This window comes from Phragmites australis, chromosome 4, assembly GCF_958298935.1.
Source record: "Phragmites australis chromosome 4, lpPhrAust1.1, whole genome shotgun sequence".
NCBI lineage: Eukaryota > Viridiplantae > Streptophyta > Magnoliopsida > Poales > Poaceae > Phragmites > Phragmites australis.
This window is the reverse complement of record NC_084924.1, coordinates 44,320,982-44,340,139: the sequence shown is the minus strand read 5'-3', so window position 1 is coordinate 44,340,139 and position 19,158 is coordinate 44,320,982. Positions and strand designations below refer to the sequence as shown.

At 41.8% G+C, this 19,158-nt stretch overlaps 1 protein-coding gene across 1 annotated transcript; it reads left to right on the top strand.

Annotated features, from left to right (window-relative positions):
* The first annotated feature begins 11,729 nt into the window (after positions 1 to 11,729).
* LOC133916713 (metal transporter Nramp2-like) lies at positions 11,730 to 15,646 on the top strand. The gene is made up of 4 exons (XM_062360518.1): positions 11,730 to 12,378; positions 13,854 to 13,990; positions 14,082 to 14,734; positions 15,108 to 15,646. The coding sequence occupies exons 1-4, from the start codon at positions 11,741 to 11,743 to the stop codon at positions 15,312 to 15,314; spliced, it is 1,635 nt and encodes a 544-aa protein (XP_062216502.1). The 5' UTR covers positions 11,730 to 11,740; the 3' UTR covers positions 15,315 to 15,646.
* Positions 15,647 to 19,158: the final 3,512 nt, after the last annotated feature.

The following is a 19,158-nucleotide window of genomic DNA, read 5'->3' as shown; positions in this document are numbered from 1 at the left end:
CCTCATTCCTCCTCTCGATCTCTCCCTCTCCCAACGAGCCCGCCCCTGCCCCGCACTCCTTCACCTATCTCTGGTGGCTCCTACCGCTGAATCCATAGTCACAACCTGCCTCCACGGTAACCACTATTGTTTTGACGCTCCCGCCCCAACTTTCCGTGCTGGCTGTCCTCCGCCACTCTAGCCAGTGGTGCCCTTATCACCTCGCCCACCAACTGTCCCACCACCAGACCAGCTTCCCTCCCACGGCAACTCCCTCTAAGCGTGGGGACATTGTGAAATCCCAACACCTTAACCCTATATCCCTAACCCTAATCCATTAGACTTTGCTCCCAAACACTAACCTCTCCGAACCTCGTCAGACACAGAAGATGTGTAGTGAACATACCCTTAGAAAGATTGTAGTAAAATATCTTTAGGGTATGTATGTGATTTTGTTGATTAATAATAATATAGTCAATGGGACTAATATGTTTGTCAAATATATATTGTAGTAGGTCTCACGGATGCAACAAAAGAGAAGTCACCGAAGCTGGAACAAAGAGAGAAATAAATTGAACTTGTTTAATGAATTTTGATGTGATAAAATGGGATGGATCTCTATATAATCTTGTATAGCTCTTCGCAAGCATTCTATAGAGTCTAAGATCAAATCAGAGTTTTGAGCGAAAAGTTATGTCCAAAATACATAACAATGTTTTGCTGAAATTTGTCTGACCGGATAATTCGTGCTCACATCAAAATTAGTTCGGCGCTACACCGAATAATCTGGTGAGAACAATAAAAAATAGTCCGGTGTTTATAGAAAGTTTGAAGCGGATTCTTTTGCCTCACTAGATGATCTGGTGTTCAAAGAATGAACATACTAGACTATTATTTTTAGAGAGCTCCAAAATAAACATATGCACGTAGCATGATCCGGTGCATGTGTCTAGTGTTCAGTGAGTAAATCACAGGATAATTCGGTATTCGCAGATGAGTTTGAGTGGGTTCCAATGACTAGTTTCTTCTGTAGTACTCACCGGATAATCTGGTGCTTATACTGCTGTTGTCACCGGATCATCCAGTGTTTCCAGTTTCTATGAGTCATTGAAGCAACGGCTAATCCACGGGTTTGAGGCTATAAATACCTCTCTACTCGGTTATTTAAAGGTGTGACATGCTGCTAGAGTACAGGAAATCTCATAGACACTTGAGAAGACATCTAAGCCACCAAAATGTTTAAAGTAATCATCCAAGGTGATTAAGCGCAAGATTAGAGAGTGATTAGTGCTTATATGCCTAGAGAGAGTTGTTGCTAGGTGCTACAACTTTGAGAGAGGATCAAGGGGTGCTCGTAACTTGTATCAAGAGGTACGCCAGCATCTTGGAGTCTTGATACTCATCGGCAAGTTTGTTGACCCTCTAACTTAGTGTGAAGTGGCGACAAGACGATTGTATGGAGACGTGGAGACCCTTACTTTTGTGGCTTAAGCTCCAAAGTGATCAAAGCGGCAAGTGACCAGAAGAGAGGTTAGTGATGTGACTTTGCCTTGGTGGCTCAAGAGTTGTGACCGACTGCCGACCGGGAGTATATCCTTGGTGGAGTTTCAACGTGGATTAGGGGTGGCGTTTATGCCATCGATACTACGGGATAAAAATCTCTCGTGCTGAGTTTGTTCTCTCTACTTTATTTACATTTCTGCATTTACATACTTGCTATCTATATTTGCATTTATCTTCCTAGAGTAGTTTGCTAGGATTGGATATAGTTTGCAAAACTCTTTGGAGCAGTAGAGTAGACACACTAGATAAACTTAGAGTACATTTAGATAGAATTTGATATAAGTTTATCTTGTGAAATTTTAGGAGCCAATTAGGTTTTAATTGTCCTAATTCATCCACCTCTTAAGATGTCACCGATCCTCACAATTGGTATTAGAGTCTCGTGCTCTTGATAGACCTAACATTCTAGAGTTGTGAAGTCCGGAATTGGGATGGATACCTATAGCGATTTACATTTTGATGACACTAATTTCCTCTGATGGAAAATTCCTATGGCTTGTTATTTGCAAGCTAAAGACTTAGACGTTTGGAGACCCACCAAGAAAGGGATGAGATCTTGCATCACCAATAAGGAGAGACAATTAAATACATTGTTGAAGAGTATTCTTTTATCATATTTAAATGTTGATGCGTGTAATCGTGTCTATTCTCTCACCAATGCACATGATATTTGGAATAGTCTCATTGAAATATATGGAGGCACAAAGGATGTGCGCAATGAGAAATATCATGTGCTTGTTACTAAGCTCAATAGCATCAAATAATTTGCACGTGAAAGTGCTAATGACATGTACTCACGCTTGAATATTTTTTGTCAATTAGATCAACGAGTTAGTTTTGATGCAAATTGATGATGATCAAGCGGTGAGAAGAATACTTCAAGCTCTTCTTTTGAAGTACAAGCTGATAGTCTCCATCATCTACAACAACAACAACATCAAGAAGATAACTCTAAGTTAAGTGTTTGGCAAGATCACCATTTATAAGATGACCATCAACATGGGGAGGAAGTCTCTTCCTCATCTGACGTCAAGAACTTTATTCTCACAAGCAAGTAAGCACCATACTCATACATGAAGACGGAGATAAGGAGGCAAGAGCAAGAGTCAAGCTCAAGCGAAGATGATAAAGATGAAGATGAAGAGAGCAATGAAGATGATGAGCACAACACATCAAGTGATGAAGAAATGGACCTCAAAGTCGCCAAGCTCATCTCTTAAGTGGAGAAAAACATCAAGAAGATCAATGCTAAGATTGATCATCGAATCTTCATGAAAGACTTGGTCAGAACTATTGATTATATTAAGAAAAAGAAGACCAAAAGCAAGAGGAAGATAAGAAGAAGAGCCAAAGCATTTGCAAGCATAGGAAGATGGGTGAGCGAAGATGAATATTTAAACTCAAGTGATGAGAGCTTCGCCATCTACTCCTCCAAGAGAAACTTTTTCTCAAGGTCATTATCATGTTAGTCGTTATCTTACAAGTCATCTCATAAGTGCCTTATGGCGAACGTATGGATATCGATGTAAGCGATAATGAATCCGATGAGGATTCTGTAACATCCTAAGTTTTAGCATGTAAATTAATTTTGAAATTTACTCCAAATTAAAAAAAATTCTAATTATTTAAACCAATATAAAACCAAGAAATATATATTTGAAGTATATATACTCATATGTATATATTCAAATATATTATTTGGGCTAAGTATTCCAAATAGCATCAAGGCAATTTCTGAATTAATCCCTGCTTTAAATTGGTTCATATGCTTTGGTTTGAGATCTTTACGGTTCTTTGTGTGGAGATTTGAATTTAAATATCTCTCAAATTCAAATCTACTCTTAGATTCTATTCATCTCAAATCCAATTCAAACTCAAATCCTTTGATTCAAATCATCTTCGGAAGCTCAAGATTCAAGTTCAAATCATAATTCAAATATATTTAATTGAATTGATCTCAATCCAAAGTCAAATTTGAATTCAAAACACATATTTGAATTTAATCCCAAAACCAAAATTTCTTTCCTCTTCTCCTATTCACCCTGGGCTAAATCTCTCTTTCCCTCTCTGTTTGGGCCCAAATGCAGTTGGGCCTGCTCCCACGCACGCTCACCCGCGCCCACGTGTGCTCGTCCATCCACATGTCGGCCATCCACCGCTCGATCGCCTGTGCTCTATCCTTCCTCCTCTAGCGCGATGTCGTGCCGCGCTGTCCTGCGCCACTGCGACGGTGGCCTCTCTGAGAAAAATCACCGCGACACCCCCTCAATGCTCTCTCTCTTCTCTCTCTACCCTCACAGCACGTCACCCGAGTGTCTGGCGCGAAGACTTGCACCCCCACACACGCGTATGGGTGGCGCAGAGCTCCCATGCCGTGGGAAAAGAGGTAGGCGCCGCTCCGCGACCTCACCGCCGCGCTGCCTACCAACGTCCGCCCGACATCACACGTGCACCACCTCTCTGCAACTCCCTCTCCCACTATAAATAGCGCAGGGCCGGCCTCTCTGCTCCCCATTTTCCCCCTCGTTTCACCATCGCTGTTGCCATTGAGCACCACCGCAGCTCGCCACCGTCGATCCTCTGAACACATGTTGCCGAGGAGCCTCAGGACCTTGCCACCGTCCGTATGCCGCCGTCTGTTAGTTAGGAGCTTGACGGGAGCCCGTCCGCGCCAGTAGTCGAATAGCGCCACCACCGCCTCCTCGAGGGATCACCGGACACCACACCGCCCATCGCCGTTATTGCGCTCGGTGAGCCTCCCAGATAAATAGTGCCATTTTATAATTTTTCGATTTAATTTTAGATTAAATCTTTTGGGAGCTATAATTTCTCCGTTCTGGCTCCGATTTCAATGATTCTTTCGCCAAAATTCATCTAAAATTAAGATCTACTCATTTATCATATTGTGATACCTATTAAAGCTCATTTGAATTTCTTTTTGATGTTATTTGATTCTTCTCTAGTATAGCTATTATTGATCGTAGTCGCAATTGCATAGCAACCAGAGATCTACGAGTGTTGCGCGGGAAGTGTCAGGAGCAAGGTGGATCCCAACTACATCCAAGAATTCGAACAGAACTTCAGAGAAGGCAAGTCCTATTTTCTTGATCATATTGAACCTATGTTTTCAAATAATTTACATGATCAACTTAAAACTGGACTTATATCGCATGTGCTATGTATTGCGCTTTACAAACTACTTGTAGTAGTTAATACTATCAACACTTGCTATGGCGTCATCCAAAATACATATCACCCTAGGATTACCTGTTGTTATCTATATTAATGACATCTAACGTCTTAATATCTAGAATGCTTAGGATTGAATACGTCTCCTCGGTGACGTCTCTTTTAAAACACCTCTCATCGGAGATAAGATTTACTGTTACCAATGATAACTTATATACCATAAATCCTTGATGGTTGTAAAATCCTTGATGTCGATAGGATATGGTGGGAGATGTGTAAAAATAGGTGAAAACTGTTTTAGTAAGGACAAGTAGAGTAGTACTATAGATGAGGATGCTCTTGGGGGCTTGAGTTACCTTTGTGATATTCATTGCTAGAAGATACCTACCCTGACCATTAAGGACTGAGTCATTTCGCAGCCATACCTTAGCAACCCCCATGCAACTATGCGTCCTGAATGGGCATGACTTGACTTCTTCTTCACCGGACTGAGTTAGGCATCATACTAGGAAGCTGGGGATCAGCGAGCAGTCAAATGACCATCTGTCCCTCTGTTTGGAGGTTACTAGTACCGACCTAGGCTTAAAAAGGGAATTAGCCTTCAATACATGGACTCTAGCGCTTAGGGGTAAATCTCGTAGAAAAGCCCAGCAGAAAATGTGTTTGGAGAGTCTCGGTGTGATTCGTTCCTCTTCTTGCGACAGTTGGAGGCTGAGCATATTGCGTGGGTAAAGTTGTACAACCTCTGTAGAGTGTAAAATTATTCAAATAGCCATGTCCACGGTCATAGATATGCGAAGACAGAACCTTTTTTGTTAGACTCTGGGTGTGTATGTCTTGATGAGTGAGTGTGTAGACTAGATGTTTGTATGGTGAGATTGCTGGCTAAATCTATCAAGATCTGTGTGGTACTAGAGGTACACCAGATATGATGAAAGGTATTGCGGAGTGAGGTGTAGCACCTCTCAAGATCGAGAAACCCCTAGATATCTCCTGTTACCTGGTTTTAAACTATTTAAATTATTTTAAAGTCAATCATAGACGATACAATTGGATACCTACATAAACTACTTTATGCTTAAAACTAAATCATAAAGCTTTATCCTTGAATCACCCCTTTATGCATCTATCAAACGCCTTAAAGTAGTATAGGGCTTATCAAGTACCTTTCGTACTCATTCTTGCTATCATTCAGATGCAGAAGTCGATGCTGACTTTGTCGGAGGTGAAGGCAAGAATGAAGAATAGTCTTAGAAGTCGCGCCCGCACCCTAAGTTGCTTGTGTCTTGGGCTTTTGCTTTCCGTTGTGTTTTGTTGGCCTCTCGGCCAGGTTTGTAATATACAATATAGTTTGTAAATCTTTTATACTCTGTAACCTTAATGATTATGTACGAAGTTTGACTGTGATACTACAACTGTTATACTATACGTATTAGCTACTTAATCCAGAGACTGATACTGGAGGCACAAAAGAACCCAGGTTTGGGGTCTTACAGATTCCCGCTCTTAAGAAGAACTTCTTCATTTGATCAATGAGCAACAAAAGGCTCTTAAGAAACAATTAAAAGAGCTTATAAAATTCATTGTATTTAATGACATTCATGTTACATTTGTTTCTAATTATGAACAAATATTGAGCAAAATCAATTTGCTAAACAAGGAGTATGAAGAGCTTAAGTCTAAGGTCTAAATTTAAGTGCATTGAATCTCAAACTAAGGCCTCTTTGAAGCAATCAACATCTGTCTTTAATTTCAAGTCTAAGGTAGATGTTTCTACTTCTTGTGATGATTTGATTGATTTATCTAGCTCACTCATCTGCAATGAGACATGCATTGAGAATATTGTTGTAGAACTATATAATGAACTATTTGCACAAGAGAATAATGAGCTCAAGCAAAAAGTGGATAAGCTCAAGAAGTACTTAACAAGATTAAAAGCAAGAAACATATCCAACCACCAGAAGATAACCATACTACCATAGTGAAGAAGCTTATGGAAAAGATCCATCGTGATATGCTTTAAGTGTCATTAAGAAGACCACAAGTTCTTCCAATGCAAAGAAGTCGAGAATGAGATCAAGGAGAACAAGAAGATCATGAACCTCTCTAACAAGACCTTCAACATCCACACCATGACCAACTACAAGACTAAGACCAAGAGCAACCACAACAAGCTCAAGAAAAAGAACAATGGCAAAATGGTTGCACAAATAGTTGGGAGAAAGGACCGATGGTGGAACCAATCTATTTGGGTGCCCAAGAAAGTCATCACCAATATGAAGGGGCCTCAATAGGTTTGGATCCTAAAGAAGACTTGAAGCACAAGTTGACTTGGAGATTTGGAGATTTGTCTTACAAGATGAAGTGAAGGTTCAAGCAAAGAAGCCAAGTGTACAAGATTGGACGCATTAATGAAGATGATGATCATCATATACCTAAATTCCCATCCAAAAGTAAATAAGGCAAAGATACTAGATGATAAATATCTAAATTGATGAATTTACATGCCTTATCAAGGATTTCATGCTCTCAATTCAATTTATTGTAACACCTAGTGTAGGTTTTTCATATGGTAGGTTGCTTGTGCTTGTCTCTAACCTATAAACAAACTACATGGTTTATTAGTAGTAGGTTTCTTATTTGGCACTAGTTCTTCATTTAATTTCTTTTATACGTCATAAGTTCAATCTATAGGATAAAATTCTCATTGTTATCAATAACAAGTGTATATATCTCACAAGTATTCAATACTTGTATGCATACATTTAGGAGGAGCATATCCTATGAATTGTGATTTTGATACTAACATATATTGCAATTTGTATCTTTTGTAGTCTTATAGAGCTATCAATATATTCCGGAGGTATGCAATGCTTAAAAGTTTTAATTGGTATAATTGTTAATTCTTTTGTTTATTTAAGCTATCTTCATGTATAATATGGTTTAAACTTTCTACCAATCATATTGTCTAGTTGTGCAAATATTTATTTCTCATCATATGTATGCATATATATAGAGAAAGTTTAAATCATAATATGTGAGCTTAATGAATTGTGATCCATATGATTTCATTCCAATTGGTACCATATTATTGAATTGTATTCCATCTAATGGTATTATTACAAGTGGTATCATTTCTATTAGTATCATTTTATTGGATCATAATTTATGAAGCTCTCTCCTATGTGCTCTAATGTCTTTCCTTGAGTTCAATATGTTTTTGAGCCCTTTTTAAGATTGTTGTCAAATGGGGAGAAGATTGATGACCAAAGCAAGAAACAAGATACAAAATATCTAGGAATACCGAAGTTGACAAAGGGGAGAAGAAGAAAATACAAGAAGCAACATGAGACACCTAGAATGACAAAGGGGGAGAAACTCTTGCATTGGTCGATCAAGGGAGATAGTGATAATGGAGAAAGGGGGAGCCACAATAATAGACGGACTAAATGGTAAGAACATGCATCCAAACATTATGGTATAGCCTTGTACTCTTTACAATTGGTATCATTTGTTATTTACCACTTGCTTTAGTCGTGTTGTTATCAATCATCAAAAAGTGGGAGATCGTAGCGAATATGCCCTTAGAAAGATTGTAGTGGAATATCTTTAGGACATGAATGTAATTTTGATAATATAGCCAATAAGACTAACATATTTGTCAAGTATATGATTTAGTGGGTCTCATGTATGCAACAAAAGAGAAGTCACCGAAGCCGGAACAAAGAGAGAAATAAATTGGACTTGTTCCATAAATTTTGATGTGAGAAAATAGGATGAATTTCTATATGATCTTGTATAGCTCTTCACAAGCTTTCTATAGAGCTCAAGATCATCAAAATCGGTGTTTGGAGCAAAAAGTTATGCCCAAAATACATAACGTTGTTTGCTAAAATACGTCTACCAGATAATCTGGTACTCACATCAAAATTAGTCTAGTGCTACACTGGATAATCTAGTGAGAACAATGAAAAACAGTCCGGTGTTCACAGAAAATTTGAAGCGAATTCTTTTGCCTCACTGGATGATCTGGTGTTCACAAAATGAACACACCGGACTATTATTTCCAGAGAGCTCCAAAATAAATATATGCACATAGGATGGTCCAATACATGTGTCCGGTGTTCAGTGAGTCGTCACAGGATAATTCGGTGTTCACATATGAGTTTGAGTTGGTTCTAATGGCTAGTTTCTTCTGTTATACTCACTGGATGACCCGGTGCTTGTACTATTGTTATCACTGGATCATCTGGTGTTCACAGTTTCTGTGAGCCGTTAAAACGGCTAGTTCGTGGGTTTGAGGCTATAAATACCCCTCTACTCGGTCATTTAAATGTGTGGTATACTCCTAGAATCCAAGAAATCTCATAGACACTTGATAAGATATCTAAGCCACAAAAGTGTTTAAAGTGATCATTCAAGATGATTAAGTACAGAATTAGAGAATGATTAGTTCTTATAGGCCTAGAGAGAATTGTAGCTAGGTGCTACAACTTTGAGAGGGGATCAATAAGTGATCCTAACTTGTACCAAGAGGTACGCCGGCATCTTGGAGTCTTGGCGACTCACCGGCAAGCTTATTGATACTCTGACTTGGTGTGGAACGGCGGCAAGACGATTGTACGGGGATGTAGAGACCCTTGCTTTTGTAGCTCAAGCTTTAAAGTGATCACGACGGTAAGTGACCGGAAGAGAGATCACTAATGAGACATTGCATTAGTGGCTCATCCGGCTTCTGGCCTTGCCTTGGTGGCTCAAGAGTTGTAACCGGGTGCTGACCGGGAGCATATTCTTAGTGGAGCTCCAACGTGGACTAGGGGTGGCGTTTATGTTATCGATACCACAGGATAAAATTTTCGTATACCGAGTTTGCTCTCTCTACCTTATTTACGTTTTCACATTTACATACTTGCTATCTACCTTTATGCGTTTATCTTCTTATAGTAGTTTGTTATGATTAACTATAAGTTGCAAAACTCTTTTGAGCAGTAGAGTAGACATACTAGATAAACCTAGAACACATTTAGACAGAATTTGATATAAATTTATCTTATGAATTTTTCGGAGCCAATTAAATTTTAAGTGTCCTAATTTATTCCTCCATCATAGAACATCACCTATCTTTATAAGATGAAGAAGAGACAGAGAAAAGGAGGAAGAGGAAAAAAATCTGATACAGAGATGCTTGGAATCACTCGGGCAAAATATAGCAGAGCAGCATAGTTATAGGTTGGTGTTTATAATTTGGAGCAATGGGTGCTTATTACTTATTAGTAAATCTACTAACTTTGATATTTCCTTCTGCTTTAAAAAACATCATTTTTTGGTTTTTTTATATAAGTTCTTTTTTACTAAAAGAGACGAATAAATACAAATAACAATTATGTATTGATGGGCACTGACAGCGACAGGGGCAAACAGGGAACATCAGAAATAAAAATTACTATGACAAATTCTTTCAGAAACCAATCCTGTATCCTGATTCTAAGAGCAATCTCCCAAGTCCCATCCTAACAGCATCTCCAAAAGTCTCTCAATCCCACTCCCTATAGTTAAATTTAGGAATTTTATTTCAAAACCTAGCTCTAACAGCTCTCCAATACCACTCCTAATATTTACTAACCCAAAACACCTCTATCCTTCTCTACTTTTGGGGAACATCCCCCACTCCCTATCTGCCAACAGCCCTTGGCCCCACCCGCTCTTCCTCCTGCCTCCGTCCCCTGCTGCTCGGGTTCGTCTGCGAGCTTGGCCTAGCTGTGAGCTCGGCCTCCACCTCCGCGCTCCCTCTCGTCACACCCGCCTCTCCTCTTGAAGCCTCAACGACTTGAACGCCACCTTCGACGACGAGGACGAGCAACAATGACCTCCGGACCTTCCTCAGAACCTCGTCAACGAGTCGATGGATGTCTTCGGCGGTGAGGAGGACGACCTCTTCTGCACGCTCATCGACACGGACCTCTCAGACCCGAACCCTGACATCAACGTGCTATGGTAGCTCCCACCGTCATGACGTTCTCCTTCGTGGGGGTGCCCACGCTGCTGGGAGACCTCCTTGGGTGTGGCTGTAGCTATGTATTTAGAGCAGTTAGGTCTGAAAAGAATCCTATCACCATTAATTTTACCCTCTGACCTCTGTTGTGGCCATACAATCATCTCACCATTTAGGATCTTGAAGGGCTCTATTGCTATCACTGTTATCGACTAGTGACGTGGTGTATACGTCTACTAATATTTACCAACCCAAAACACCTCTCTCCCTCTCTACTTTTGGGGAACATCCCCCACTCCCTATCCGCCAACAGCCCCTAGCCCCACCCGCTCTTCCTCCTGCCTCCGTCTCCTGCTGCTCGGGTTCGTCCGCGAGCTTGGCCTAGCTGTGCTCCGCGCTCCCTCTCGTCACACCCGCCTCTCCTCTTCAAGCCTCAATGGCTTGAACGCCACCTTCGACGACGAGGACGAGCAACAACGACCTCCGAACCTTCCTCAGAACCTCATCAACGAGTCGATGGATGTCTTCGACGGTGAGGAGGACGACCTCTTCTGCACGCTCATCGACACGGACCTCTCAGACCCGAACCCTGACATCAACGTGCTGTGGAAGCTCCCGACCGTCATGGCATTCTCCTTCGTGGGGGTGCCCACGCTGCTGGGAGACCTCCTTAGGTGTGGCTGTAGCTATGTAGTCAGAGCAGTTAGGCCTGAAAAGAATCCTATCACTATTAATTTTACTCTCTTACCTCTGCTGTGGCCATACAATTATCTCACCATTTAGAAACTTGTAGGTCTCTATTGGTGTCACTGTTATCGACTACAGACGTGGTGTATACGTCTACTAATATTTTCAATCAAGGAGTACGAGCTCCTGTCTTCACGGGTGATATAGATGGGCTGTTTTGGGTGGTTGTAATTAAGTACAAAGATAAATGTCAGCATGTTAGAATATTGAGAATAAGATATAGAGAATTTATTGGAGAATCGGACTATTTAAAGAGAATATATTTTAGAAATGACTCACTGCAGAGATGCTCTAACTTCCCATCCCCCACTCGCCCACGCACGCATCTATCCATCACCCATGGCGTCCCGCGACCTCGCCGAGAGCCTCCTCCCCGGCGGTGGGGTCGGCGGCGGCGCCTCCGCCTCGCACGACGAGTACGAGGAGCGTGCGTACGATTCCGACGACAAGGTCTCCATCTCCATCTCGGACTCCGATGCCGATGACCCCTCCGGCTCCGGGGGCGACGGCGCGCGCCCGCCCTTCTCGTGGCGGAAGCTCTGGCGTTTCACGGGACCCGGGTTTCTCATGTGCATCGCGTTTCTTGACCCGGGCAACCTGGAAGGCGACCTGCAGGCGGGCGCGGCCGCGGGGTACCAGCTGCTGTGGCTGCTGCTGTGGGCGACGGTCATGGGCGCCCTGATGCAGCTGCTGTCCGCGCGGCTCGGCGTGGCCACGGGGAAGCACCTTGCCGAGCTCTGCCGTGAGGAGTACCCGCCCTGGGCCACGCGCGCGCTCTGGGCCATGACCGAGCTCGCCCTCGTCGGCGCCGACATACAGGAGGTGATTGGCAGCGCGATTGCCATCAAGATCCTCTCTGGAGGCACCGTGCCGCTTTGGGGCGGCGTCGTCATCACAGCCTTCGATTGGTGAGTTGCTTCGCGCTCGTGGCTGCAAGAACGCTTACGTTTTTGTCCCTTTCACTCTGGGTTCTGAACTCAAAATTCCTAGAGGTTTTTTGTTCTTATCTTGTTTCGAGGCTAACGGGTAAAATTTATGAGCAAGCTTGTTGATTCTGTTAACTGCTTGGGGAGTTAGAAAATCCTTTCTTGGATAGGAAAGTTTGATGCTTTCCTCTTGTTTATTAAATTGGAGCTCTATTTGCCCTTCACTGCTGTTCTTCTTCTCCCGAACTGAAAGCTGTAAATTTTTTTGTTGCGTTTCTGTTGCTGGGTTGATGCGGCGAGTAGAGTCTGTGCTTTCTTCTGTTGGACGCGAACGGATGGCATCTCATGAGAACTGATGCTTCCTCTTCCCATGATCAATTTTCAATTGTTTTGGTCTGTTCTTTTTATCTGCGCTCCTTCAGGAATCCGATCTCTGCCTTGGATTCTTTTTGGTTCCGTCTACTGTTAGGTAATAAAGTTCGCGTCTCTTTGGTCTGGTGTGCTTGGAGTCAATCGATTTTGAGTGGGATCACCCCTCTTGTTTGCTTCCTGGTGTTGTTTTGCTGGTGAAAGTTTCGCACTTTTGGGGCATCGTTTCTGGTTCTCTGTGTTCAATCAGTGTGTTGATGGCTACGGTAGAGTAACGGCTTTGCTTTTCTGTATACACTCCTGCTGTTTTGGGCGCAGAAAAAAATCAAACCAAAGCATTCCGTGGATTATAATTTGCAGTTTGCTGATGCTTACAATCTGCTTCCTGATCGGCTAAAAGTTGTAGTACTTGTAGTGTTTAGTAGTAGCTTCTGGAGATGCTTCTGTGCTGAGTGCTGGTTTAATTATTGCGTTCTGGAATTGTTGTTGCTTTGCGTACTCTGCTTGCTCTCCACTTGAGAATTTGTTTGATCTGCTGGTTTAGTCGATAACACTATAGCAGCATGCTTGGAGGCTGCAAAGTGCTTGGTCAGCTGCGGCTGCAACCATTTCACTTTCGATCTCGCGTGGGTCAGACGATAATGTATGCTTATTGGTTTAATACTTCTTATTTCTCTTCAGTTAATGACTTGCACCCATGATCTGGGATTAGTGATTAAACTACAGAGCATGGATGTATCCTATCTACATCCGTACACTCCTACTTACTGCTTATCTGTTCCCCTGGTTAAACCTCTTCCTTTTTGCAATGCTAATTGCTAAATAAGCTTACCGTTTCTGGATTAGGAAATTGGTAGCTATGAAAGTAACAGGAAGGATTAAATAATATTTGGAAGAGTTCTGCTAAACAAGTCGTCTGCTGATGATGAAATGACAATAGTTTTTCTTTTGTTTGTTACTCAATGTTTATCTGATTTTGACTAAGGTATTGTTTATTGTACTGCCAACTGCTTTTTTCCTTTCATGGTTAACAACTGTTCAGCAAAACTGATGTATATGTGACTCATGTGACATATTCCCGATGCCAGCTTCATCTTCCTTTTCCTGGAGAATTATGGTGTGAGAAAATTGGAAGCATTTTTTGCTGTATTGATTGCAACCATGGCTCTGTCATTCGCTGTTATGTTTGGTGAAACAAAGCCTAGTGGAAAGGAACTTCTGATTGGTAACTCTAGCTCTAACATGTCGGCAAAATGCTTTGTTTATGTTGAATCCTTGAGAAGCAAAGGAGTTAATTCATTTTATTTCGTATGCAGGTTTGGTGGTTCCGAAATTGAGTTCAAAGACCATTAAGCAGGCGGTAGGAATTGTGGGCTGCATCATCATGCCCCACAATGTTTTCTTGCATTCAGCACTAGTGCAGTCCAGGAAGATCGACTCAAAAAAGAAATCCCGTGTTCAAGAAGCAGTGTACTACTACAACATTGAGTCGATTATTGCACTCATTGTGTCCTTCTTTATTAACATCTGCGTCACAACGGTTTTCGCGAAAGGATTTTATGGGTCTGAACAAGCTGACAATATAGGTCTTGAGAATGCTGGACAGTACTTACAGGAAAAATACGGAACTGCATTCTTCCCCATCCTCTATATCTGGGCTATTGGTTTGTTAGCATCTGGACAGAGTAGCACAGTTACTGGCACATACGCGGGCCAATTTGTTATGGGAGGTTTCCTTAACCTTCGATTGAAGAAGTGGCTACGAGCAATGATTACTCGAAGTTTTGCCATTATTCCAACTATGATTGTGGCTTTATTTTTCGATACTGAAGATCCTACAATGGATGTTCTGAATGAGTCACTCAACGTTCTTCAATCCATACAGATTCCGTTTGCACTAATTCCTCTCATCACCCTTGTTTCAAAGGAACAAGTCATGGGATCATTTGTAGTTGGTCCCATCACCAAAGTAAGTTTTTCTTTGAGTTTTGTTTAATGACCAACTGCCATTGCTGTATGAGGCCATGATCTTGTTATTTCATTGCGTCATGTCATTTCAATATTTGAAAGAACTAAAAGGTATTAAATTGAGACGCCTTAACATGATTCTTCAATGTTTTATACCATAGAACTTAGCCTTAGGCATGACAGCTCTGACATATACCATCGACATGTTTATTCTGCGTCCATACTCTGTTCAATATGGTCCGCCTACCTCTCAAGCAATTGTTGATGTATTTAGCCTGCAGTTATTTGTTTGATGGCATGAGGCTCCTTTGCAAAATACTAGTAACTCCATCCATCCTATTTTGCTATACTAACTACTTTTGTGCTCTTCTCAGGCGATCAGCTGGATTGTTACGATATTTCTGATGCTTATCAATGGGTATCTTATACTGTCCTTCTATGTTACTGATGTCCGGGGTGTATTGCTTCGCTCAAGCTTGTGTGTTCTGCTGGCTGTTTACCTTGGGTTCATCGTCTATCTTGTTGTGCGAAATACTTCACTGTATTCTCGCCTTTGCTCATCAATGTCAAAGAACTCATGAGCGTTTCAACATCGTCGTTTGCCACCATGATGAATCGGAGTAGTGCATAATACTGGAAGAAAGCTGCTCCTCCATGTGTAAAGCTTGTACCACTGCTTCTTTGTATTGGCTCCATTATATAGGAGAAGTCTATATATGTATATCCCTTGTATACTTGTATTTGTGGGATATTTGGTAGTAGGCTTCTCCTTTAGGATGGACTAAGCTATACCGGCATTCAAATATTTGAGGTTACAAGCAGTAGATAAAATTCTTATTTATTTCTCATTTCTGAAGATTATGGTGATGTGAAAACTACTATTGACATAATGAAGATCACTCATCTGCCGTAATTCCCTTCTGATTTCTCATCTGCCACAATTTCCTTCTGAGCAGATGAAAATACCGAATCATCCATAAAGTTCGATGCCCGACGCCTCTACTCATGCCCGATGAACTGTAATTTTCCTTGATTCACACGTTGCAGTGGATATCTCATTGGTGCAATTCTGAATTCCAGGATCTCACTACATATTCCAGTGCAGCTTAAATGGAATTTCTTGCGAGATATAATGAATGATTTGCACTTGGTGATCTATCATAAGCCAACATGAATAATAGCTAGAGAACACGATGCGAACAGGTGCTTTGGAACACCGATGAGCGATGAGAGATGAAGAATAGCTAGAGAACACGAGTAGCGTACTCCGTAAAGAGTGTCACCTTGGTTTCAGAACCTCTTAGAAGCACATCACAGATTCTTTCTACTGATGTAAACATCATCCACTCGTTCAAATATTAGGTTGTTTTTAAAAATCCAACAATCAGGTATTAGGATTTCTAAGGGCAGGCCCGTAGCCTGACTGAATAGGAACAAACAAAGATAATAAAACATGATATTCTCTTAGTATTTTTGTATAATTTTCTTCATGCATAATATGAGCTCTCCTTAAATAACATTGCTTTGTTATTTTTTTTATCTTATCCGCCACTTTATAAAGATGCGAGTTGAGTATGGTTATAAATGTAACAGCATGCAAAGTAAAACACATTGCACTTGTCTTCCGTCGGAATGTTTCCCAGGCCATTACTGTTGACCCGGGCGGTGGCATTTCGATGAGCAGACGACAGCTATTGCTCAAGATTTTTTTAGTAGCAATTACTAAAATTTGAACTAATTCTTAAAAATTGTATCTAATTCTGAACATATAAACGGATATGATTCAAAATCCCAATGTTAAATTGTTTCACAGCTCTGTATCTTCTTGTTCTTAAACATACATATATACTAGTACAAAGCCCGTTACTTGCAACAGCTCTCAAATGTTACACCCAATAATATTTATTGTTTTCCATGTAATGTGAATCAACTAATAAAAAGGTGATGATTATCATAGCATATCGACTAATATAACATTGTTTAATACTCCATACCACACTACTCTATTCTTTCGGAGAAGTTAAAATCAATTGTAAATGTAAAAACTCTTCGAGTATGTTCTTAGCTGTAAAAATATTATGATTCATGTTCCATAACAAAAGGAAATAATCTCAGAAACAATATCTGTTGGACCAATGCTGAAAAGTGACACCTGAATTGATCACCCTCTTAATGACCAGTCATCAGCCTCTAAGGGGTCTTTGGTACTGTCAAAAATTGGAGGTTTGATCCTCATGAACTCTGACATCTTGTTTTGAGGTTCATAACCTCGGTTGTTATTTCCTGCTTGTGTTATGGCCTCCAGTAGACGAGTTTGGTTGGCCTTCACTGCCACCAGGTCAGTCTCCGATGGTGGGGGCAGTGGGGTTCCTTAACTTCTGCAGCGGCTTTGTTGGACTTCCTACTCCATTGGTTCTCGGCTAACTTGGGAGTTGGCAACCCTGCCTTTGTCTCTACCTTGGCTCGTAACAGCTCTCCCTTTGGATCCTATCGCACTTCCGGTTTTAGATCCACCCTCAGGGGCAACAATGATAAGAGCCCCCCTGGCGTTGTTCCCGAAGGTGAGACGATTGCCTGGATGACTCCATCTTTTCTCTGTAGATAAGAGAGGAAACAAGAGCTCAGATACAGCTAAAAGATGAGGACAAGCAAGGTAAAAGCAAGGATAATCCTTACTAATCACGCAATCAAGAGCCAAAAAGAATCAATATCAAACACAAGCACTAACACCATGTATTAAACAAACCTAGGACTATCTCTGCTAGGTCTCTAGTACATAAGTTTTCATTCTACAAACGACAGGCATGCTCACAGAGTATTTGGCTACAGGGTTATCTACAACAAAAGCTACAAAAGGATCTACTCCTACTGCTAATTAGTCGTGATGCGTTGTCCTCATGCGTCATCTGCGGACCTATCAGCGGCGTTGCCAGCGGCTGACTCAGCAGGTGAGAGGGTCCCTACTGATGTCGGGGTGGAAGTGGGGTCGAAGATCCTGTCGACGTCATTATCACTGTTGTGGTCACTAACGAGCTCACGCTCGCTAAGGTCCTCCTCCTCCGAGTCGTCGGTGGGTATCACCATATCTCCATCCAAAATCGGCTCGGCAGGCACTAAACTTCCACTGGCTGTGGGAACTGGAAGGGGCCAATCTTGCTGTGTGCTATAGCTACTACTATATGTGCTAGTAGGAGAGGTACACCTGAAAGGACGATGTGCTGGGTCCGACTCGCAGGTAAATTGAAGGTGCTCTTCCTAGCAGTTGTTCTGATCGGGAGCCATTCATGACATTATGTCTGTTAAGATCCCTGTGATGCGCCCTTACCGCCCTCTGCCATCCTTCGTGATTTCTTACCGTGGTGTCTTCAACGGCTGCGGCTTGGACTCTGATCTGATCCAACATCACACGGAGAGTTCTCTCCCGTGTCTCTAACTCCTCTGCCCTATAGCAACTAATCTGGAATAGCTTATGGGTCTCATCGTGCATGTGCTCCAAGGCATGGAGGTACTGTGCTGTGACGGTCATGATGGTCTCGTCCTCCTCTTCCTCATGTCTTGCATCCTCCATGGCAGTTAGGCGTGCACACCAAGCAACTCGCTGGCTAGTGGCAGCTACAAAGTGCCTCATGGGAGTGTGTGCCACCTCTCTGACATGTCTCCCGCACATGTGTTGAAGTGCTTCGTAAGCTACTAACTAATACATGTGAGGGTACCATACTCCAGTGGTGCTAACGTGCCATGGTCGCTAGCTGGGGTATCTCATACAGTTGAAGATTTGCAGCACAACATGGCAGTTCTGGGATTCATTCTCGTCGTACTCACGCCTGGTGTACTCTGGGCGTTGGATATATCCCAGATGACAATAAGCTTCCCACAACAACTTGGGAAAGCGCTTCACTTGTAGACATCACATTGTGTTTCAGTCCTCGTCTTCTATCTGCTGAGGAAAAAGAGATAGCTTAGAACTAGCATAATAAGTTTTCAAAGGTAACAAGATAGATGGTAAGTACAGTTGCAGTTTTAATAATATAGTTTTTGAAAAAGAAACAGACACAAGCAATTCTATTCTAAGATCACGTCCTACAGCCAAGCATGGCTCTGATACCACTCTTATAAGACCCCTATCCTGGGATCTTCTGTGCCTCATGTATCAATCCCTGAATCAAGTAGCTGATATATACAATATAACAGTTGTAGTATCACAGACAAATTTCGTACATAATTACTAAGGTTCAAAGTACAAGACATTAAAACCCATACTGTATATTACAAACCTGGTCGAGAGACCAACAAACCGCATCGGAAAGCAAAAGCCTAAGCCACAAGTAGCTTAGGGTGCGAACATGACTTCTAACTCTACTCTTCATCCTCGTCTTCACCTCCTACGGAGTCGATATTGGCTTCCTCATCTTAATGGCAAGAAGA